The following is a 23,186-nucleotide window of genomic DNA, read 5'->3' on the forward strand; positions in this document are numbered from 1 at the left end:
AAACTTGTGGGGTAATGAAGCTCAACTCTTTTTTCCTTCTGCTGCCTGGAAGCAAGAAACACCTTGGTTTCTTGGTGGTAGAGGCTGCACTGGGGTGGGGAGACTGATGCTGTAGAGGACCCTAACAACAGTGAGCCCAGGCTGGAGGTTCGGGGGGGCAGGTTCCTCCTTGGGGACCAGCCCCCTCTGTCACTTAGATCTGCTCAGAGACAGAAAATCCATTTGCTAGGGAGCTCTTCAGGCCTGCTCTTTGTGACGTCAAGAACAGAGAGTGCTGGAGATGGAAGATACTTCCAAAACCATATCCTTTTATCAGAGGGGAAGGTAAATGTGTCCTACCCATTCCAGAGCACATGATTGATCTAAAGCTGCAGGGCCCCCGTCTCCTAGTGCTGAGCTCTGTGCCCCTCCTTTGCTGGACCCTGTCTCCCAGTCCTGCCCCACCCATGCTTCATGCTTTCCTCTCTTCCTTTTCTCTACCTATTCTTCTTTCTCTATTTCCTTTCTTATTCTTTTTGGTCCCCTGATACTTTCATTTCCGGTCCTCATCGACTTTTCGACTCCTTTTTTCCTCTCCTAGTTTCCAGCCTCTGTTCTTTTTCCCTTCTACTTCCTCTCTCCTCTTTGTTCACTGAAGGGTCCCCACCCATACCCTACCTGGTTTTTCTGGGACCCCGACTTCTTCTCATACTTCGGCCAATTTCCCTTCTGAGCCAAACCTCCAGTTGCAAAGTGTCTGGGTGCCTGGCTGATATTCAGAAAGTCATCGAATGGAGGTGCCTGATTTATAAAGCTCAACGAGTTGGGCTGTAAGCAATACAATTGGATTCTTGGCTTAAAAACCCATAACGTTTATTGTGGGTCTTCGAATTTGAAAACTACAATAATTCTGTCCTTTTCTCAAGCTGCTTATGAAGTGCAAAGTCACTGACACAGGAACACGCGGGGTGCGTGCTAGAGACATTACAAATATAGTGTGGCTAAAGAAGAGTGATGAAGGGCAGAGTGGAAAAACATTAGATCAGAGAGGTAAGCAGAATTCTGATCACACAGGGCCTTAGAGGCCATGGTAATCCTTTAGATTTCACTCTAAAGGTATACATTTGTAGCTTTGTATGAGCCATCTTCTAAATAACCCATTATACTGGGAACCCTGGGTGGCTCGGCTGGTTAAGCATCAGGCTCTTGGTTTCAGCTCACATCATGATCTTATGGGTCATGGGATGGAGCCTCACGTCTGCTCCACACTCAGTGTGGAGTGAGATTCTCTCCCTCTCCCTCGGTCCCTCTCCCTTAAAATAAATAAGTAAATCTTAAAAAAAAAAAGTTTAATTAGAAGTTATAAGAAGAAATCAAAGCCCCTCAAACCCTAAGCCTAGATTATCATGGCAAGATTGAATCTACTTTCACCCAACTGGGCTGTTTCATACTGTGATCATTCAAGTGATTTGTAATCATTCAAGTGACATTTAGGATGTTAATCTCTGCAGTAAAATAAGAACTGGCCCCATCGCCCATGGGTGTTTCCCTTTTAGGCATCCTTTTAGACAGAGGTATAAACAGTTATTATCCACCATGGCTGAGGAGTAGAAAGAAGAAAGTGGCATATTATTTTGGAATTTTTGAGACAGATTTTGGGCTTAGCTTTCTAGAAATATTTTTTTTGGTAGATATTTCAAAACTGCATGGATGGAATTCCTTAAGTGGTATCTCATCACAGAGGATGTTTTGTTTATATAATTATCCTGAAAATTGGAGTAGAACTAAAAAATATTATTGCATTATTAATCTGTTTCTTTTTCTCAAAGACCAAGAAGCTACAGATGCAGAAGTTTTATTCAGCCTTGGTTAGTAACCCTGGGTGAGTCCCCTGACTTCCATTTGTTTACAGTTTGCAATATGAGCAAATGCTTATAGATTTCAACCATTCGAACAACTCCTATTTAAATTTGAACAACTAGAATTTGAACAATTCCTATAATATATCTGGGAAGAGCGTCTGTTGATAAAATAAACAATTCAGGCTACACATAGAGTGGACACCTGAATGAAAAGGTGAATTCTGAATTATGTTCAGTGGCGTCTGAATCATGCCAACATTCAAGGACTTTTGAAATTGACTTTAAATGGGGACGCCTGGGTGGCTCAGTTGATTGAAATTGGCTTTAAATGTAGAACAATAATTTTCAGTTATTATTAGTTAGAATGTCAAAATTTTACCAAGAGCCAGAAAAAAGTTAGTGGAGGAAAAGGGGATTATGGGATAGTGGAAGACCCAGATCCTTGCTCACCTGATTCAGCAAGACAACCCAATTTCCAGAAACCACTTCTGAGGGGCTACCCCATGGGATTTCAGGGCTCTAAGGAACACAGTCAAAATTCACTGATTTAAGGTTTCAAAGCAAGTTTTTTAGAAAATAAATTTTCCTTAGATGTCTGATTTACAAAATAAATTTGGCATCCCTTCAATACTGTTTAGAATTTTTAAAAAATTAAAAAAAAAAACACCATGCTGAGAGGCTACTCAGACCAAGTCTATCTGTGTCTAAACAGTTAGACTATAATCAGGGGGGTGTTATGTTGACCTTCTAAATAATACACATAAGCTACTACTAAATCAACATGGCTGCAGGGTCCATACTCATCGTGAAAACCAGCTGCAGGACTGAGAAGGTCAGGTCTGCGCCTGACATTGGCCATTTTACTGGCCATGTGTAAAAAGACAGTAAGAGAGAGATTTCTTAATGTATTTCCCATTTACAGGGGAAGGATAGAAGCAGAGTAAAAGGAGCCCTGGGCCTCATTTCCCCCTGCCATTCTCAACCAGATAAGCTAGGTTTGGGGGTTTCGTGTACATACATTTGAAACTCATTTGAACAAACGGTACCCGGGCTACAAATTTTTTAAAACTTCTGTCCTCAATAATTCCTCACGAGTCTGATCCCACCTTCTGTGGCTTCATGGTGTCACAAAGCTCTGCCTAGGAATAAAAGCACCATGCTCCCTAAAAATTAATATGAGGAAAGGAAAGAGGCAGCGTTTCCTCTGCATTAAAGGTCAGAAAAGCCAGCATGGTCATGATTCAATCTGAACCCTGAATTCACCACTGGAAAGATAAAAAGTCTTTCAACTAATTAAAAAGATGCCGCTGAGATCACACTTTTGAGAGCAATAAATATATCAATTCCTTCTGTAGCAACTATTTTCCTAGTTGTAGAGCAGGTATGATTCTGAACTTCACCCTTTTCCTTAACCTTTGGTAAGTGTACAGTGCATAACAGAAATCAACGCAAATGTTAAAACTAGTTCTCAAGGCATATGTTACACACACACACACACACACACACACACACACACAAGTTTGTGAGTGCTATAGATAGTTATTTATGTGCTTCTACACCAACACACTGGGAGCTGATGACTACTGCTCCAGTATTTTAGTCACAAAAAGTAAAGTATATTAACTTCTAAAATATATTCATTTGGGATATGATGAAACTGGCTCCCGCTGGCTACTGAAAGTGAGCTGTTAGCATCACTTCCCATCTGTGTGTTCAGTGACAACACATTGGTAGCCTGAAATCAGCTACGATGGGAGTATTTATACCACTGAAATTGGCAAATACTACAAATCAGGGCTTTTTCAATTTGGGTTTTTGTTTTGTTTTGGAGAGCCAGTTTACTAGTACATCACTGCAGATATCTGATAAAGCCATCAATCATGATCATTTATGGTTTGGTTTGTTTGCTTGTTTGTTTGTTACACTGTAACCATATCCATGTGCAATCATCAGGAAACTCGGGGCAAATGGCCAGACAATGACTACAATGAAGATAGGGAGAGAGTGGGAAAGAGAAACATTATTCTATAATACCTGAAAATGTGATAAATGTTCCTTCTAACTCATCTTTCAAACTAATCCTCTGGTGGAGACTTCTGATGTGAGGCAGCCGGAGTTCCCAGATTAATAGGAACATGAAAAACTATTCATTTATTGTGTGATACTCTTGCAAAAGCCTGCTCTATCAGAATGTTAGGAAAGGAGAGAAGGGTTTCAGCTCATAGAAGTTCAAGAGCAATATGCAATTTAACAACTGCACCCACCTTGTATCCAGGCCACACTCAATGTAGCACAAAAACAGTGTTACATCTTAAAGATCTACCCTTCTGCTGGGCTGAGAAACATCCATAAATAGCTAATCAGAGAGTGGCAAGATTTTGCTTCATTTTTACCCTCTGCTTTTCCTTAAAAACTGGCAAGAAAGAGGAAACTGACCTGTGTTTTTCAAGGGAAGACAGGTTCTTTCCACCTAACCTAGTTAAACTTTCCACGTGAAAGGAGAAAGGAGGGAAACAAACATCTTCCCCCTGCTGCTTTTCTTTCTAGAATGATCTGATTACACTGGTGGGAAAATGCTGCAAATACATGGCTGAACTCCGTGCTTGCTCAGCCCTTTTGACTGGACGAGAGACAGTTTCATAGAGTAGTGCCCTGTCTTTCTTTTTTACCGAATCCGTGAGAGTTTATATGTGGGAAGAAATCTGTTCAACCTTCCACTCCAACGTTCCTTATGGTCTGTTGCCTGAACGGCTCCCAAGCCGTACACAAATTATGTTTATACTGCTGTGGGAAAGGAGACTAGGTAATAAGAGCGGGAAAGCCTGTTTTCTGGTCTCTGTCCCAACACTGTGGGCTTGGGAACATATTAACAATTCATCCTATAGTGGGGCACAGCAGGTTCAGGAGACTCTTAACACCCTGTGAAGATTACTTAAACATGTCAGATGAGGAAAAGGAGCCAAGGAACCTGGCAGATCATTCCTTCTCCGGGTGTACCTGTCACACACTGGCACGAGCCTCACACAGGTCACTCATGGGGCTGGAACGAAATTAATCACCTGCTTTCAGAAGGAAGCAGCTTCGGTTTCCTCTAGTTTTCAATATGTTTCTGAACATGAGGCAAAATGCTCACTCTGGTCTCCGAATGGCTTGAAATCTAGCTACCTCAGGGATGACGTATGCCTCTGAATAACAGCAAAATTTCCAGCAAGCTCTATATTCAGCCTCCAAAACAGGAGAAAGGTTGACAGAAGCACAGCTTCCTGGTTAAGCACTTAAGAATCTACCTAGAGGTTGGCATGTGACACAAACAGGAATTGTCGAGCTGTTTTAGAAATAGTGGTGATCCTGAGAGCCTCTGTCCGACATTTTGATTCCACAAAAGGGTAAGCTCACTCCCAGAGAATGCAAGGAAGTTGCTACCCCAAACATTCAGGTTAGAATCCAGTCTCTTAGGTCAGTTTAGGGGTTTTTCTATTATAATACCATTTTTCACTTATTCTTAATTCATTCATCAAATACTTACTGGCTGCCTCCTATTTCCCATTGTTATAGGTGCCAGGGACTCGACAATAAACAGAACATATAATGGAACTCTGTTCCATGGAGAACAAAGAGTTCCATGAAGATGAACTATGGATTCATCTTCAATAGCTGCTGCTGAATTAGGACTTGAGTTATTTGTATTTTTGTGTTAGTTCAAATGAAAGGTAGTTTCTCAAGTATTGGGTTGTTTTTTCTTTCTTTTTTTTTTTTTAGTAGATACATCTTGTCCTTCAAGACTCAGCAGAGGTGACCTCTGCCCCAGGAAGTCTGCCTGGGCTCTTTTCCCCTATTTAGCCCACACAGAAGTCTCATTTCCACACACTATAAATTTCATCATAGATAGCCTCTGTCCTGACTCCTGGCTCCCCCAACTCACTGTACACTCACAGACACATTCCAGGGACACCCCCACCAGCAGAAGCAGGGCAGGGGTGCTCTCCACACAGATCCTCTGAGAGACTCACAGGCTTTTCCAGAGCCATCTGCCCCCTCCCCCTACTCTTGGCTTCTTGATGGCCTTAAGAGTGGAAAAACATGTAGTTCATTGTTCTTCCAGATTTTCTCTGACAGCCTGAACTCATGGGCAGTGCTTTCCCTATATGTCAGATCTGTGTATGTGTGTGTGTGTGTGTGTGTGTGTGTGTGTACATACGTGCTAGTGAGTTGGCAGAAGAGTAGGCTACAAGCATAGATACATGCCTGTATATAGATATGCTTAAACATGTCTAAATTACATTTTTCACCTCTTCATATCCCAAAGAGAAGATTCTTGCAAAGCTATATAAATGTTCATCTCTACTCTACCTGAGAAATACACACATTCACCATGCATCAGCAAGAAGGGACTATTTTAGGGGAATGCCTTCTGGTTTCTATTACAAAATCCAGAAGTTTCTACTAACTAGTACTGAAAAAAAATGTAAAAACAAAACAAAACAAAACAAAAAAAACCCTAGCCTCAGGACTTACTTGACTACATATATGCCTTCAGGGAAGAACATGATTTATAAGAAAAAGCAACTAGCCTTCCCAGGGTACTTTTTTCCCCTTGAAGATACCTTAAAGATGGTATTCTATTCCAAACAGAATAGTATGAGATGATCCAACTGAAATCTTTTATCTTTTACATTCCCTTAATTTGTGAATTTGAATATTGAAAATATGCATAAGAATTACTAAGTACTTACAACTAGCCTGTTCCTCACCTGCACCAGCTCTTCTTGGAATGTTTGAGAGCCCAAATCCAGCCACTTAGGTCTGTTAGCTAATTTCACTCATGGTCTAAGATTCAATTTCTGTGGCTGTAGAATGAATAAAAGAATTGAAGGGACACTGTATTGAGCCTATCCATGTAATTCTTATGCTTTAGTGACACTGTCCTGACAAAATTTTTTAAAATGCTTATCAACGACAATTGTCTGTCAGATATGCAGCCATTGCTCTACACAGGAATCCAAGGCTCTGTGCACTCTTGGAGCTGCTATAATTGTTTTAATAAATAAGACGGGTATAAAAATAAAAAGTGAATTAAGTCTAAGATGACAGTGAAACTATTAACAGCAAATTATGGCCACTGTAGCTATAGCTTTCCATCTCAGAGACAGGGTCAGGAGAGATAAAAACGAGACTCTAACAATATCAGAAAACATTATTGTCATCTCCTCATTTTCAATCTCAAGTATAAGGTGGATTAGAAAATTTCATTGAGTTGGTTTATTTTATTTGTTTGTTTGTTTGTTTGTTTGTTTACTGCAGTCTCCTGGGATTCCAGTGTAACCATAAACTTTCTTAAAGCTGACTCTTCCTGGATTCTTTGTCCCTCTATTTAGACTTATTATCTGCCCTGTCCCCTAAACCCACTTTCTAATAGTTTAGAAAATAAAAGACTGCAGGAAAGCAAGGAGGATTGAATAAGAGGCCATGTGGCCACACTTGAAAGATACTTCGTCAGTCTATCCCTGCATACCTGCCTTTTGGAACTAGAAGGTGGAGTGGACCTAGTTGAACACACTTACTTTGCAGGTGTGGACCCAAGCCCAGAGGTGGAAGGGCTGGCCTGGAATCACAGCAGAACCTGAACGAGGACCCAGCTCTCTTGACTATAGGTAGTGTTCAGTCTATTTATGCTGAAAATACAGAGCCCTTGCACCAAATACTGCCCGTAAGATATTGGATCTATTAAAAACATGGATTTTATTCATCATCTTCATGAAAACAACTTATGGGCCATTCTTTTAAATAAGCCCAGAAATAAATTATTTGCTTAGGGAGCCAAGCTTTATTACTGTGAGATCGATAACTGGCAAAAGCTGTTTTGAAAAGGCAGAGATTCAGATTTTCTTGCTTATAGGAATTGGTCTGAGGTTCAGCACCTGATTCAGTCATTGTGTTATGACACAAAGTTCACACATGACTAAGAGGGTTGGCAAAATGGACACATCCTCTCACACCCCTCCCTCCTCTTTCTGCATGCTGTAAACCATATCATCTTGGGAGACCTTCAAGGGCTCAGGTTTTGTAGCTTGAAGTAGCACCCTTGGTTTCCTTATTCCCCTCCTTTTATGTCTGGTTATAGAAAGCTTTCCATTCTTTATTTAATGAAGCTATGACTGTGAGAAGAAAATAAGAGTAATGACCACTCAGTGCTTTCTAGTCCATTAAACTGAGTGCTCTTCTCTCTCTCCATGCTTAGGCAAATGGACTGTGTAACCCTTGCTGCTCTCAGTTCTGTCTCCTCCTCCTCCTCTTTTTAATCCTTCTGGGATCTTGTGTGCATGTGTATGTGTGTAGAGAAAATATGTTTTATGAACATATACTAGCATCTGAAAGTAATCTGTATTTTAAGAAATACTCTTTCATTTTCAATTCCACATATAACTCTACAGTTTAAAATTAGCAGAGCTACTTACATGCCTCTCTGATTATTAGCTTCCTTTGAGGGGATAGTAATTATTTAATATGAGCTATGAAAGAATAGATGAAAGTTTTCAAAATGTGAGTTTCTGGACTCTAAAACATCTCTTCTTATCTTTTGTCAGCTTACATTTTTTAAAATTAAAAGCAAGAGTGATTGCTCTCCAACCTGCTCTCTCTACTAAGTTCTTCATATTATTTTAGTCACAAGTAGAAAGATACTGGGGTCCTTTAGAAATGTACTTGCCAGGACGCCTGGGTGGCTCAGTTGGTTAAGCGGCTGCCTTCGGCTCAGGTCATGATCCCAGCGTACTGAGATCAAGTCCCACATCGGGCTCCTTGCTCGGCACGGAGCCTGCTTCTCCCTCTGTCTCTAGCCTGCCACTCTGTCTACCTGTGCTTGAGCTCTGTATCTCTCTCTCTCTCTAACAAATAAATAAAATCTTAAAAAAAAAAAAAAAAAAGAAATGTACTTGCCAGGGCACCTGGGTGTCTCAGTGGGTTAAAGCCTTTGCCTTTGGCTCAGATCATGATCCTAGGGTCCTGCATTGGGCTTTCTGCTCAGCAGGGAGCCTTCTCCCCCACCCCCCACCCCACCTCTCTGCCTACCTGTGATCTCTGTCAAATAAACAAATAAAATCTTTTAAAAAATGTACTTGCCAAAAAGGAAATAAAAGATGTAAACAGAATTTTAACATACTAATTTTGACAAGACAAATTCAGCGTAGAGATAACCTAGAACACATGAAATTACTTTCATCTGAGATCTGAAAATTTCACTTTCTTTTTTTTTAAATTTTTTTTTTATTTTTTTTTAAAGATTTTATTTATTTATTTATTTGACAGACAGAGATCACAAGTAGGCAGAGAGGCAGGCAGAGAGAGAGAGAGAGGGAGGGAAGCAGGCTTCCTGCGGAGCAGGGAACCCGATGCGGGGCTCGATCCCAGGACCCTGAGATCATGACCCGAGCCGAAGGCAGCAGCCCAAACCACTGAGCCACCCAGGCGCCCCTGAAAATTTCACTTTCTAATGTTCAGCTCTCCCAACATATTCAATGGAGTCAGTAGTACTTCTGTTAAGAACAACCAATTTCAACTGATGAGAGGCTAATGAGAGTAGTACTTAATAATTTTCAAACTAGGAACCCCAAACTCAGAACTAGTTTAATATTCTGAATAATTTTGGGGTGATGGAGCTATGAGGAAATTATGGCCAGGAGTATGGGTAATTACTAGTTACTCATCTGTAAAAGTGATCACTCATGATTCCTGGACAAGAGCCTAGAGGATCCAATTATACAAATGAAAGGGACGTTCTTAGATTAAGACACAATGTTGGGGTTCTTGGATCTCCTCCTTGTCTTTGTTTGTTTGTTTGTTTTTTGGAATAGTACTTGTAGTGGTCTCAGGGTTCAATGTAAGGCTGAGCTCCTGGTTCAGCTACTTGCTAGCTGTTGAAAGTGATTAGGTACTACAATCTCTCTGAACCTCGGACTTCTCTTCTGTCAAAGTACTTATACCACAGAGTGCTCTTGATGACTAAATAGGGGTAACCCCCATGTCGCAGTCAGCACAGGGTCAGACACTTGAAAAATGCTCCTTAAGTGCTAGCTGTTATAAAAACCATGCATTTTAAATCTTGAAAAAACCTTAAAAGCCAACTCTCCCTGCCCCTTCTCTTAAAACTGGAACCTAGAGAGAAGCAATGACTTGCTTAAAATTCACAGCTGGTTAGCAGAAATATTGAGGTAGAACCCTAGTCTCCTTATTCTAGCCCAGTGTTCTTTCCTCTGCATCATCTTACTGGGCACACAGGACACAGAACAGCCCAGAAAGTTCTGGTTGGTGCTGTCCAACAATAATCAAAAAATGTCACAACTGCTAAGAAAAAGAGAAAAATGCAGGAATTGATAAAACTGCACCTTAAAAGAGATGTAAAGAGCTGCAAGGCTAGGGCGTCTGATTGGCTCAGTAGGTTAGGCCTCTGCCTTTGGCTCAGGTCATGATCTCTGGGTCCTGGGATCGAGGCCCGCACTGGGCTCTCTGCTCAGCAGGGACCCCACTTCCCCCTCTCTCTCTGTCTGCCTCTCTGCCTACTTGTGATATCTCTCTCTCTGTGTCAAATAAGTAAATAAAATAAAAAGAAAGAAAAAAAAAAAAGAACTGCAAGGCTAAAATTAAGGTGACGATATAGAGTCCTATCAGTCTGACCCCTGGTTCATCACTGGCTGTCTTTGGGCAGAATAGGCATTACTTTGCCCCTATTCTGAGAATATAAAAGCAGAAAAGAAAATATTTTCAAGTGCCATTGGATCATTGTCAAGAAAACGCAATAAAAATGATTACTCGGGTAATATAAAAATGCTCCATAAAAACTTAATAATCAACAGTTTTAAGCAGCATGCCACTGGGTATCTGACAGGGTGCCCATGTTTTATAGACAACATTTATGGACTTGTACAACCCAAATTTTTACTCTTTATGAGTTGTGTATAAATTTGGAAAATGGTTGAAATCACATTTCAAATCAAAACTGCTTATGATCATTAGAGACTATGGACTCTGAAAAACAATCTGAGGGTTTTGAAGGGGCAGGGGGTGGGAGGTTGGGGGAACCAGGTGGTGGGTATTGGAGAGGGCATGGATTGCATAGAGCACTGGGTGTGGTGCAAAAACAATGAATACTGCTGAAAATAAATTAAAAAATTTAAAAAAAAAACCTGCTTATGAGGCATCCTGACATATAAGTGTAAATATCCTTGGGAAATCTCACAGTGCTTGGTGGAAGAGGACCTGTCCTTTGGAGAGCTAAACATGTTACGGATGGTTACCCTGGGCTGTAAGGAAACTTAGTTTGGAGGAACAGAAAGAACTGCCCCCAAATACAGAAACATGGCCTGGACACAAGTATGATTCCAGAATCTATAAGTTTTGCATCCATTCTTTTGGCTAACAATTTGGCAATAAAGACACATTATATAGAAACGTTTTTTAGCATGCTTCAAATTGCATAAAGCACTGTCTCACTCACATTTTGTCCCATGGTGCCTTGGCATACAGAAGTAGTCCTTACCTTCTTCTTCTTTTTTTTTTTTTTAATTTATTTGTTTTATTGAGAGAGAGAGCAAATGGGAGAGAAAGAGAGCATGAGAGGGAAGTGGTCAGAGGGAGAAGCAGATTCCCCGCCAAGCAGGGAGCCCGATGCAGGACTCGATCCCAGGACTCCAGGATCATGACCCGAGTCGAAGGCAGTCACTTAACCAACTGAGCCACCCAGGCGCCCCAGTCCTTACCTTCTTGAAGAATTTAATTTAGTTGAGATTATTATTATGATTGTTTTCAACACCATTCCCTAAATTTCACCCCACACCCACTACTAGATCGAGACTCCTTAAGATCAGTAGCCATACCTTACTCATCTCTGTGATCTTAAAGCCTAGCACAGTAGAAAGTTAATATAAATGGAAGGAAAAAAACAAAAGAGGAAGGAAGGGGGAGAGGGAAGGAGGTAGGAAGCAGAAAATGGAAAAGGAAAAGAGGTGTGACAATGACAAAACTCCCCTGTTTCAACACAGGAAAAGATGCTCAGCATCACTCGTCATCAGGGAAATACAAATCAAAACCTTGATGAGATACCTTACACCTGTCAGAATGGCTAAAATTAACACAGAAAGCAACAGATGTTGATAAGGATACAGAGAAAGGGGAACCCTCTTACACTGTTAGTGGGAATGCAAACTGGTGCCACCACTCTGGAAAACAGTATGGACGATCCTCAAAAAGTTAAAAATAGAACTATCCTGCCATCCAGCAATTGTACTACTAGGTATTTACCCAAAGGATACAAAAATAAATATTTGAAGGAGTACATGCACCCTGAGGTTTATAGCACCATTATCAACAACAGCCAAACTATGGAAAGAGGCCAGATGTCCATCGACTGAAGAATAGATTAAGAGGAGGTGGTATGTATATATAACAGAATATTACTCAGCCATCAAGAAGAATGAAATCTTTCCATTTGCAATGACATGGATAGAATTAGATGGTATTATGTTAAGTGAAATAAATCAGTCAGAGAAAGACAAATACCATAGGATTTCCCTCAGATGTGGAATTTAAGAAACAAAACAGATGGCCATATGGGAAGGGAAAGAGAGAGAGAGAGAGAGAAATAAGCCATAAGAGACTCTTAACCATAGAGAACAAACTGAGGTAGGTGGGGGATGGGCTAAATGGGTGATGGAGGTTAAGGAGGGCACTTACTGCGATGAGCACTGGGTGTTATATGTAAGTAATGAATTGTTAAATTCTACTCCTGAAACCAATATTATACTGTACGTTAACTACCTAGAATTTAAATAAAATTTTGAAGGGAAAAAAAATAACTCTCATGTTTTGAAGGTCATTACTGGTGACTCCAGTTAGAAAGAAGTAATGAGACCATGGAAATAAAATGCAGCCAAGTTCAACATACAGAAAACCTAGAGTAATGCAGAGTTACACCTCCCACGAGTATTAGTCAAGTACCCTGTGGCAACCACCTCTTCAACCTCTCTGATTTCTAGCCACCTGGCTGTATTACTTTGGTAGTACTTTATCACTGAGTATGGCTACAGCCGAAATTTTGGAGTCTTCTACTGGGGGAAGTCAATATAACATCCTGGAGAAGAGACACAGAATTCCTTCACTGAGAGTCCAATGAGGAGAGCGACACTATCCAGCAAGAGACACCAAGGACATGGACATGATCACCGAAGTTGGTTTGAAAGTTCTCTCCTCATGGCTAAAGGGGAGCACTGTCCTAGATATGCCTCAACACTCCTCCTCCTATATAGGAATTGTCATCAGAAATACACTGAAATCTTTTGGTCATAGGCATACCGAAAGATAGGCAGGTAGAGAGGCTAACCAGAGAGAGAGGGATATAGCTGGGGCTTTTAAAAAACAAAAGGAAAGAAAAAACAAACCAGCTCCAAAGGTTCATGTAAATGGCATCTACGTGTAATAAAGCCATAAATAGTAAAGGAAGTAAAATAACATATTTATAATTTACAAAGCATTGCCATTTGTATTAAAGCAGTGATCAGATTTGGTCCAAATTTTTTTTACCCTCCTGCTGACAGAAATTATTGTCCTGAATTCTCTCTAGTGACTTGTTTTGCCCCAAACCTTGTTTCACATTCTCTGCTTGTCTCTCTATACATATCCAGGTACCCACAGAATCCTACAGCAACCCAGGTTAGACATCCACTTCCAGACAGTGTAGCTCAATTGGAAATACTGTTATTTTAACTTGGATTAGAATGAAATCCAATGGTAGATAGAAGAAAATGTGGCACAGGGCTCCTGGGAATTTGGGCCTGTTATGCTGTGATAGATCTCCCTGTCACTTCCAGCTTCTGTGATTCCTGAGACTCACCACATCTGGGTAATTTGTGCTTGTCACATACAGCAGGCAAGACTAATAGACACATCAGTCCAGAAAGAAGCTACAGACAGCATTTCAGAATCTAACCAAGAAGACAATACCTAGCCAAACTCAGAAACAATGTAAAACAAATCCTCCTTCGTAATTACCTTCAAGCTGAACTTCACCTACACTTTCAATTACTTTTCAATGAACATATTAAAAATTAGACTAATTGAGACATTTTTTCAGTTGGTATCTGTACAACTTAGAACAGAACACAATCTCTGTTTGCTTTCCAAAACCAAATGCTTTGTTTGATCAAATAAATGAATGAGTAAGCAAGGTTGCAGGAAGAATGAGAGTAAACAAATCATTACCTATAAGTGAAATCTAGTCAATTTCATTCATTCATTCATCATATGACATTTAATAAGCATGTACTACATAAAATAATTCATTAATTCATTCGGAATTACCATATTTTGCAAAATAGCAAAACTGAATTTCCTTAAAAATATATTTTAGACTTCTCATTGATTCAAGTTCTCCTTCTTTCTATTAATCCAAATCATGAGCACATACCTAAAATCGCATTGTCTTTGTTTATTCTCATAACTTTAGAAATTCCAATTAAAAAATATAACTCCAACCATTCAAATATTTTGTTTTTAAAATCATGATTAATTTCTAAATGTATGAGAACGTAATTTCCAGCCATCATATCTGAGATTATAACCTTAAGCCTAAAGACAAGCAGTTAACTCTCTTAATTACAGGGAACAAACTGATGGATACCAGAGGAGAGGTGGATGGAGGGATGTGTGAGATAGGTGATGGGGATTAAGGAGCACATTTGTTGTGTTGAGCACCAGGTGAGGTATGGAAGTATTGAAATCACTTATATTGTATACCTGAAACTAATATGACACTGAATGTTAACTAACTAGAATTAAAAAAAAAAAAAATTAAAAAACCAAATCAAAACAAGAACAAAAAAGTAGTTAACAGGGTTGGTTTTGCTCAGAAAATTAAAACCAACACCCCATTCTCTATCACCTGCCTTACCTTTTCTAGGGAAACACTCCCATCTTTTTAACCACAAATTCCAGCCCCTGGGGCAGGTATGTAGTTAGAATAATGATTTAGAATGAGTCACTGGTAGAAAGAGGTGTGTGATTTGTTTGGAGCTAGAGAATGTTAATAACAATAGCAATGAATATAGTCTGGCTTCTTACTCACAGAATTTGAGGGTAAGATGAAAGACGCAGACTTGAAATATACCTAAAATAATCACCTGTCAGTTGTAATATCTAAGTTAGTATCTGACATGCATATCACGGCAAATGTCCAATGATTACTTTTTCAGTATAATGGTCAGATGCCAAACATTTCCCCATGTAGTAGGTCCTTTCTCAAGGGCACAATGTGGTCCAGTCCAAATATAGGTCCTTGGACAGGTTATGGGTTAAATTCACAAAGTTCGAAAGGAGTGAACCCAAACTTTCAAACATGCAAAGAAGCAACTTTATCTTTAAAGTCTTTGAGGCCGATAGGTATTCATGGGTCATATTAGACTAGAGAACAGTTTTGGAGACTGTTGGCCTCCTTCCCTACAGTTGGATGGTTAGGGTGAGGGATGGGTCTAGTCTCCGGAGGTGACGTTCTATTAAATCGATCTCGCTCAGGGGATGCTCTATTCTAATTTGGCACAGGCTCTTTGGGCCATAATAGTGAAATCACTCCAGCTTTCAAGTTAAAGCTCCAAACCGAAGAGAATCCAGTTCATTTTTGTAATCATAGTCAACCCTCAATTATTTATGCATTTGGTATAAAGTAGTATCTTCAGTAGTAAAATGATAATTTATGTTTGACTTCACAGCATGTTCTATATTTGGGGTTTTTCTTTTGTTTTTGGCAACATCAACAGACTTATTTTCCTAATTAGTTTGACCCTGATTGAATGTTACAATTAACATTCTCTGAGCGTACCCACACATACCCATACTACTCACCAATTGATGGTGGGGAGAATGCCCAGAAACATACTGAGGGATAGGCAAAGGTGGTCTGAGATTATGTTTTTGCTGCCAGCAATTCACAAATAGATCATCTGGATCAATAGGGACTTGGCTGTACTTTTAACCAGGCACTTCCAAGAGCCAAATAATCATATTAGCTAATTCCCATCTATAAAAATATATGTAGCCTCTGTAATTACTTATTAAACTAAGTGCATCCAGCACACTGAATACTTTTCTTTTTTTTTTTTCTCCAACAGGACTACCTAGTTTTACTGTTTATGCTGATTCAGCTAACAAGATAATTGCCAGATCTCTCCAGTAGCCGCTCCGCAGATCTGCCCGAGTTCTCTCTCAGGCTTGGAGGTACTGGGGAATGTAAGGGGCCAGAGTCAGCCCTCTGCCTTGTCACTCTGGGGAATTAAATGCAGCTTCCCTGGATTACCTGAAAAGCTTTCTAGACTTTTTCCCTCCCCACCTCCCATGTCCCTGTGGCCCACCCACCCATGGCTCGGGCCCTGGCAGCGGCTCACCTATCTTCTCCTCGGCTTGGCTGCTCTCCACAGAATCCGTAGGAGGCTGGGCTGTTGCCTTGGCAGCAGCATCCTCTGCAGCAGGGGTGGTGGCAGCAGCAGCAGCAGTGACAGCAGCAGGCACATCGGCTTGTTTAGGCTCCTCCTTGGCTGGGGCGTCTTCGGCCTTGGAGGACGGCGAGTTGTCAGTGGAAGCTTTAGTGGCACTTTCTGTCTCAGCAGAGCCGGCCTTCTCCTCTGAGGGGGCAGGCGCCTGGGGGGCTGCCTGCTCTATGGCAGCATCAGGGGCGCCCTCCCCCTTCTTCTCCTCCGAAGGAGTTTCGCCTGCCTTGCCAGATTCCTCAGGCTTGGGGCCAGAGGCAGGGACCGCGTCAGTGGGAGTGGGGCCTTCTCCCTCCTTCTTCTCCACGCCATCGGCCACGGGGGCTTCCTCCTTCTCATTCGCTTCCGCCTCAGCAGCTTGGGCATCCCCCTTCTTCTCTCCTTTGAGCTTTTTCCTTGTTATGTGTCCACGGAAGCTAGCCTGAATTTTGGTCGCGGCCTTATGGGCTTTATCTTCAGGTTTGATGCCATCTTGTTCGATCTTTTGGTCCTCATCGTTTTTTTCAACCTTTGTGGAGAAGGGGGAGGGGTTAAAAAAAAACAAAACACAGAAGAAGAGGTGAAGTGATGTTCTGTTCCTTCAGATCACAGCACTCAACGAATATTCATTAAGTGATTTCTTTTGTGTCGGGCTCCATATTTGAAGTTACGGGATCAACAGTACCCTGGATGCGAATCAAGTCTTTCCTCTCTCCTTGATGGGGAAATTGAGGAGAGCACAGATTATCTTATGGGAAAACTAATGTCCTTTTGGACTTTCAGAATCACGGGCGTTATTTTGTATGGATTTCTTGGCCCAGCTCGATGTTGCTCCATTACCAAACTTAAGCCAGCCTTTTATTTTGGGGATGTAACTTGATCACTCAAATTACATTCATCCTAGGTTTTAATCAAAGAGCTCCAAAAGATATTGTGTTTCAGAGTTCCTGAAAGAGAACTTGTGAAAAACCACATGATGGTTTAGAAATTATCGTGGGAAAGTCTATTGGTTTCCCCAAGATTTCAAATCTGGTCAGGAAATCAACAGATGGAGGCACAGAGTATGATAAATAAAGGTTTAGACAACAGATCCATCAGGGTTTAGTGCAAGATGCAAATGAGTTTCAGGGCTTGGAGGGCTTTGTTCAGAATGTGACCACTCAGAATGCTGGTCACAAAATGATGCCTAGTTTCACCTGTGTGTGTTCTAACATCAATAATCAACATAGAGACCTTCAAAATTTGAATGCATAACATGGCCATTATTTTTGAGTTAAAAAAAAACAACAGAATAGAAAACACTGTTTCCACATTTGAAAGAGTAGCATATATTCACTGAATCACAATTTCTTATTCCCAAAGCAATTTAAACCCAAAATTAGTTTTATATTACCATTAAGGGAGTCATCCTGATACTGAAGGCAAGAGACTAGAATCCAGGTTTGTTTGTTTGTTTGTTTTTTACCATTTGTTGTAACATTTATAGAATAATATGTGCTGTAAATAATTTTTTTCCATAAGGAAATTAAATGAGAAGATAGGGAGAAAAGGTATAGTCACGGAAAGAAATGTATAAGGAAGTACATGAAATTCTATATAACTACATTGCTCACCATGGTGCCCTAATGTGGTTACTTATAGTCTCCATTCACTTCTTCCTTTAACTTTGGAACTTTTAACCTTTGTACACTTGTGTGAGCACTGTTCTAGACAATGAGGAAATATAGTGGTGAACAATGCAGCAAATTTTCTTCAAAAGAATAATAATAGAAGAGTACTTATCATGTAACAAGTCCTGTGTTTGGCCCCAGTTTTGGCTTTGGCTTGATCTTGGCCTTTACTCTAGTTTAGGAGGTAAACCACAGCAGGCCAATGCAAGGGTATATTTTCTATCTGTCATACCCGCTCTGCCCCAGTGACCAAGATCCTGTGAATCATGACGTGCGTCTGTCTGACATCCTTCGCACAGGCATGTGGGCCCGTTGCTATGTAGGTTCATCAACATGTTAGTGGATACACAAAGGTATTGAAAATTGGCCACACATGAGAGTAAAAGCAGGACTGACAATTTTCCAGTAAAATTTAAGACAAGTTTCTCTTCGTCCTCCATTAACAGTACTTGAACCTGTACATAGTATGAAGGAGTTCATGAAAAGCATTTCGGAGAGGCCCATTCCTCTCCCTTCTCGTGGGACCATGCTGCGACACTGTTAGGTTCTCTGATGCGCTACTACCTTCCCTCCATCCTGCTGCTTTTGATAACTCCTACTGGGAGGCACACAGCATAATCTGGGGCACAGGAGCAGCTGTCCCTGCCAGGAACTCTCAGCTCAGAGATGGAAGCATAACCCTGTTAAATTAACAGTTGTGAATAGAGCATAGAGCCAAGATGTTGTTAATTTATTTTACTCTATCTTGAGTTTTCTGAATGAGGCACAGTCTTATATGATAGGACATCTGCACTTGGGCATTGATGCCAAGTGGCTCTTTAATACAAATACTGCTCCTTGGAGAGTAGACAAACCAAGTATTTCAGAGTGGGCAGGTGTGCATAAAAAAAGCTACAATTTTACGGTCCCTTTTTTTCTTTAAGAAACACAAAGCAAAGGGGATGAAACTTTTAAAAAGCTGGAAACATAAAAAGAAGGAAGCTGACTCTGCATGCTATAATGAAGGAAACTTCACATGGATAAAGCACGAGCTCCTCTTGATTCTTCCCCCGACTGGCCCACTCTCCTTCTCTCTCTTTTTCTCTTTTAATTGTTCAGATTATCTCCCACTTTAACTTTCCAAATGATCAGGGCTGGAGGTTTGTACATAGCATCTATGTTAAAATATCTATTTAGAAGAACTCAGACTATGGTTGGGTGCCAAGATCGTGGGATGACCTTCACTGGAACAATTCAAGAGCATAAGGAACACAAGAGAAGAAGGGATAGGTAGGAAGGGAGAGAATCAGGGAAGAACAAAGTTAGGGGAGATGTGAAGGCAAATCTTGTAAGAGCTGGGCGGCCAAATAGACAGGTAGAACCAAAGAGGTGCTGAAGATATTCCGTAGGCTTGTAGCTCATTCTGGAGAAACTGCTGGACCACTTAACATCATTAGACATTTAGAGAAAATGGATTTTACAGATTGGTTGGAAAAAAATCAAACTTATAAATGTTTTGGAGAGAGGGAAAGAGACAATGGAAGGGGAGGGGAAGAGAGAAGAGGAGAGGAGAGGACAGAGGAGAGAAGAGGGGAGGGAGGAAAGGGAAGAAACCAATCTAAGATAAGGTCAGACTTAAGTGATTGAATAAAAATATCCAAAGAAAAAATATTTTAAGTAAAACCTGGGTCTTAAGCTAGAAAGTACTAGATTGTGAGTGTGCATGTCTTTCTTTTGTACTTGAAATTGATTCTATTAATATGACTTAAAATACAGGTAATACAGGTTATTTTCTGATAAAATTCCTTTCAGAATATTAGAGGTAAGTGGACTAAGAGTATATTTTCTTGAGAGAGAAGCAAGAAAGAAGAGGATGTTTCCCAAGAGTGGCTTCAGGATAATCCCAACGTGTCAGGCCACATAGATTTTTTCCAACTGGAAATAGAAGAACTAACCCAAGACAAAGGTCATTTGAGCCCAGAGAAACCAGAGGTCACTCAGCAAATTCAGCACAACTCTTTCAGTTTCTAAAAATGGCTCCGTGAAGTTAAGTGACTTGCCTAAATTTATAGCATAAGTGAGTCAGTGGCCCACCTTGTATTTGAACTCCGGTCATCTTCCCTCCAACCCAAGTCTATTTTATTGCATTAGTAACCTGGAATAGCTTAGGCTTTCTTGTGACAGATAATCCATAAAGCATCATGTCAACACCACCATTCACTTACTCATTTAACAATACTGAGTACCTATGCTAGGCACTATGGACACACTAGTGAACAGATGGTACTGTATCCACCCACATACGATTCTTTTTTAAATATGCTTTTTTTGGGGCCAGGGGGGCGGTGGTGGAATAACCTCATGCTGCCTTTACAATCAGTAGTTTCCCAGGGATTCACATTAGACATCTGATCTTATGCCCGTTTTATAAAGTAAGGCCAATAGTCTACAAGTGAGTTCTAGATGAAGTCTGGAGAAAAGAGGATCCTGGTATTCAGTTCATAAGTCTCCTCAAGAAGATTTACTTTGGGGATGACTGCCTGGTTCAGTTGAAGAGCATGCAACTCTTGATCTTGGGGTTGTGAGTTTGAGCCCCACATTGGTTATAGAAATTAGTTAAAAATAAAAAAATTAAAAAATAAACATTTACTTTTTCAACTCAGTCCTATGACAAACTTTATGCTGAGCTCTGAGGTTTTCTGAGGGAACTTCAAAATTCTTTCATTTTCTTACATGGGATTGTTGTTATCTGTGAATTAACTGAGGAGGACATTCCAATGCAGTGCTTTATATGTAGGAAGAGTCTCACTATAAGTAGCAATAACTTTTTTAGGAATCTTCACTTCTATAGCTTATTGCTTTTATTGACCAATTTGTTTGGGAGCCCTGTAACTTAAAGTCCTAAAGATTTCAAAATATGTGAAATCTCTACTTTTCATCCAATGCTGAAATCTTGAATGAATATTGGTCTGAGGATGGATCCCATCATACTAACTCATTGGAATCCAATCAAATTTCTCAACCCATTTGGTGAAAGGGCAGTAATTTTCAACCGTATTTATGAATCACAGGTAACAAAGCCAAACACAGATGCAGTTATTTAATATCCAAAATTGTTGCCCTGGTTAATAGTTTACTTTCCCCTGGGGAAGGTCGGCGTACAACTCAGGATTCATTCTAAGATGTCCAAACACTTGCACTTATTAAATTGCAAGAGAACTTCAGGCAAAAATCTATGAATGCCTGACTTTCATAACTAAAATAACATCATATGTTCAACTGGGACATCTCAATTCATTCAATGTTTTCCAGTTATCATACGACTGCGTCAACTTTCCAAGCACAGAAAAACTGGGCCCGGTATCTACTTCTGCCAGCCATAAATACTACTATTAAAATACTTCAAAATTGCTCTTAAATGTGATTGAATTATAAATGCTTTTTAAAAATCATTTTTGTGTACTAATTCTTCTAAGAACATCTTTAATAAATCGAAATATTTTCTGAGCAAAAAAATATTTCTAAGAAGCAAAATCGAAGGGCCAGAGAGATCTTAAGCAACAATTTCTTTATCATACTATAGTTTTCATGCCTATCAGGATCTTATACAGTCCTTAAAGGAACCAGAATAAAGTATTGATGATATATATAAAATTTGGCAGACATCTAAAATGGCTCACTTTATTTTTTTATTTTTTATTTTTTTAAAGATTTTATTTATTTATTTGACAGAGATCACAAGTAGGCAGAGAGGCAGGCAGAGAGAGAGAGGAATGGAAACAGGCTCCCTGCTGAGCAAGGCCCTGAGATCATGACCTGAGCCGAAGGCAGAGGCTTAACCCACTGAGCCACCCAGGCACCCTTCACTTTAGTTTTATTAATAATTTATTGAGATAAAATTCATATAGAAAATTTCACTTTATTTTAAGCATAGTTTATTTTAAATATAGATGGCATATACTTTAGAAAAAAATGCCCAAGCATTAAAGTTCATGCTAACGTTTCTGTATTCCTTCAAACCTAGTCAAAGATCAGCAATCCAGTGAAATGCCCCTTAGAGAGGAGGAAAAGGAAAATGGACCAACCTCCCCTAGTTGTGAAGATAAAATGCCTTCAGGTTTCTGAGCAGTTGTAATAAAGAAAGGTTCATTTAAAAGATGAATTAAGGGGTGTCTGGGTGGCTCAGTGGAGTAAGCCGCTGCCTTCAGCTCAGGTCATGATCTCAGGGTCCTGGGATGAGCCCCGCATGGGTTCCCCCACTCCCTCTGCCTGCCTCTCTGCCTACTTATTATCTCTGTCTCTATCAAATAAATAAATAAAAAGCTTTAAAAAAAAAAATGAATTGACGCAGCTGGGTTACACAAGGTTTCCTCAAGGCTCAGTCTGGTTTGAAGATTTTAACTAAGGGTGTGAGGCAACGGGTGGGAGCAGAATACAGGTGAGCACCATGAAATTGTGGGTATTTTTGCCAACAACTGGCATCACATTTTTTAAACTCTGATTTTCAGGGGCACCTGAGTGGCTCAGTGGTTTAAACATCTACTCTTGGTTTCAGCTCAGGTCATGACCTCCCAGCAGGGTTCCAGAGCCACATCAGGCTCCTGACTCCTCAGGGAGTCTGGTTCCCCTCTCCCTCTGCCCCTCCCCACCAAAATAAATAAATAATTCTTAAAAACAAACAAACAAACAAACAAACAAAAAACTCCTATTTTTCAGTCCAGAGCAAAGTCCTTTTTTTAAAGTTTCTGGTGAGGTAGGAAATATATAATGACTAAGAGCATGTAAGACATCAAGAGTGATTTTTGCAAATCCTGGCAGACTGGTAGTGAGTTTTTCCCTTCAGGTTAAGGGTGCTGCATATTACTATAGCTCCAGAGTTATAATACATGAGCAAGAAATGCTTATTGTTTGCTGACTAAATAAGAGAACTAAACATCCCTTTTTGAAAACTGGAATAGTATTGTTAACTTTTCAGATAATAGTGATCAAGACATGGGTCTTCAGCTCACTTTCACGTATTAGTTATTGGACACGTGCAGCCGACCTGCTATGGAATACGAGATGGCAAATGCAACACAGTGGAAGGTGCTACTGGAAGAGAACTCAGTTTCTTTTCAAAAGAGTTATCTTTTATTTTATATTATGAATTTGTAACGCTGTCCCACAAAGACAGAAAGAAGAGGTAGAGGGCA

The 23,186-nt window shown here is 40.2% G+C and overlaps 1 protein-coding gene across 1 annotated transcript in view; it reads right to left on the reverse strand.

The window, feature by feature from the left end:
- GAP43 (growth associated protein 43) overlaps nt 1-23,186 on the reverse strand; it is a 101,815-nt gene that overhangs the window by 31,013 nt on the left and 47,616 nt on the right. Inside the window, exon 2 of the mRNA XM_059388115.1 lies at nt 16,265-16,874. Coding sequence (XP_059244098.1) covers nt 16,265-16,874 — 610 coding nt within the window. The remainder of the gene's footprint in view (nt 1-16,264; nt 16,875-23,186) is intronic.

The sequence above is a fragment of the Mustela nigripes genome, chromosome 2 (assembly GCF_022355385.1).
Source record: "Mustela nigripes isolate SB6536 chromosome 2, MUSNIG.SB6536, whole genome shotgun sequence".
NCBI classification, from domain to species: Eukaryota; Metazoa; Chordata; class Mammalia; order Carnivora; family Mustelidae; genus Mustela; species Mustela nigripes.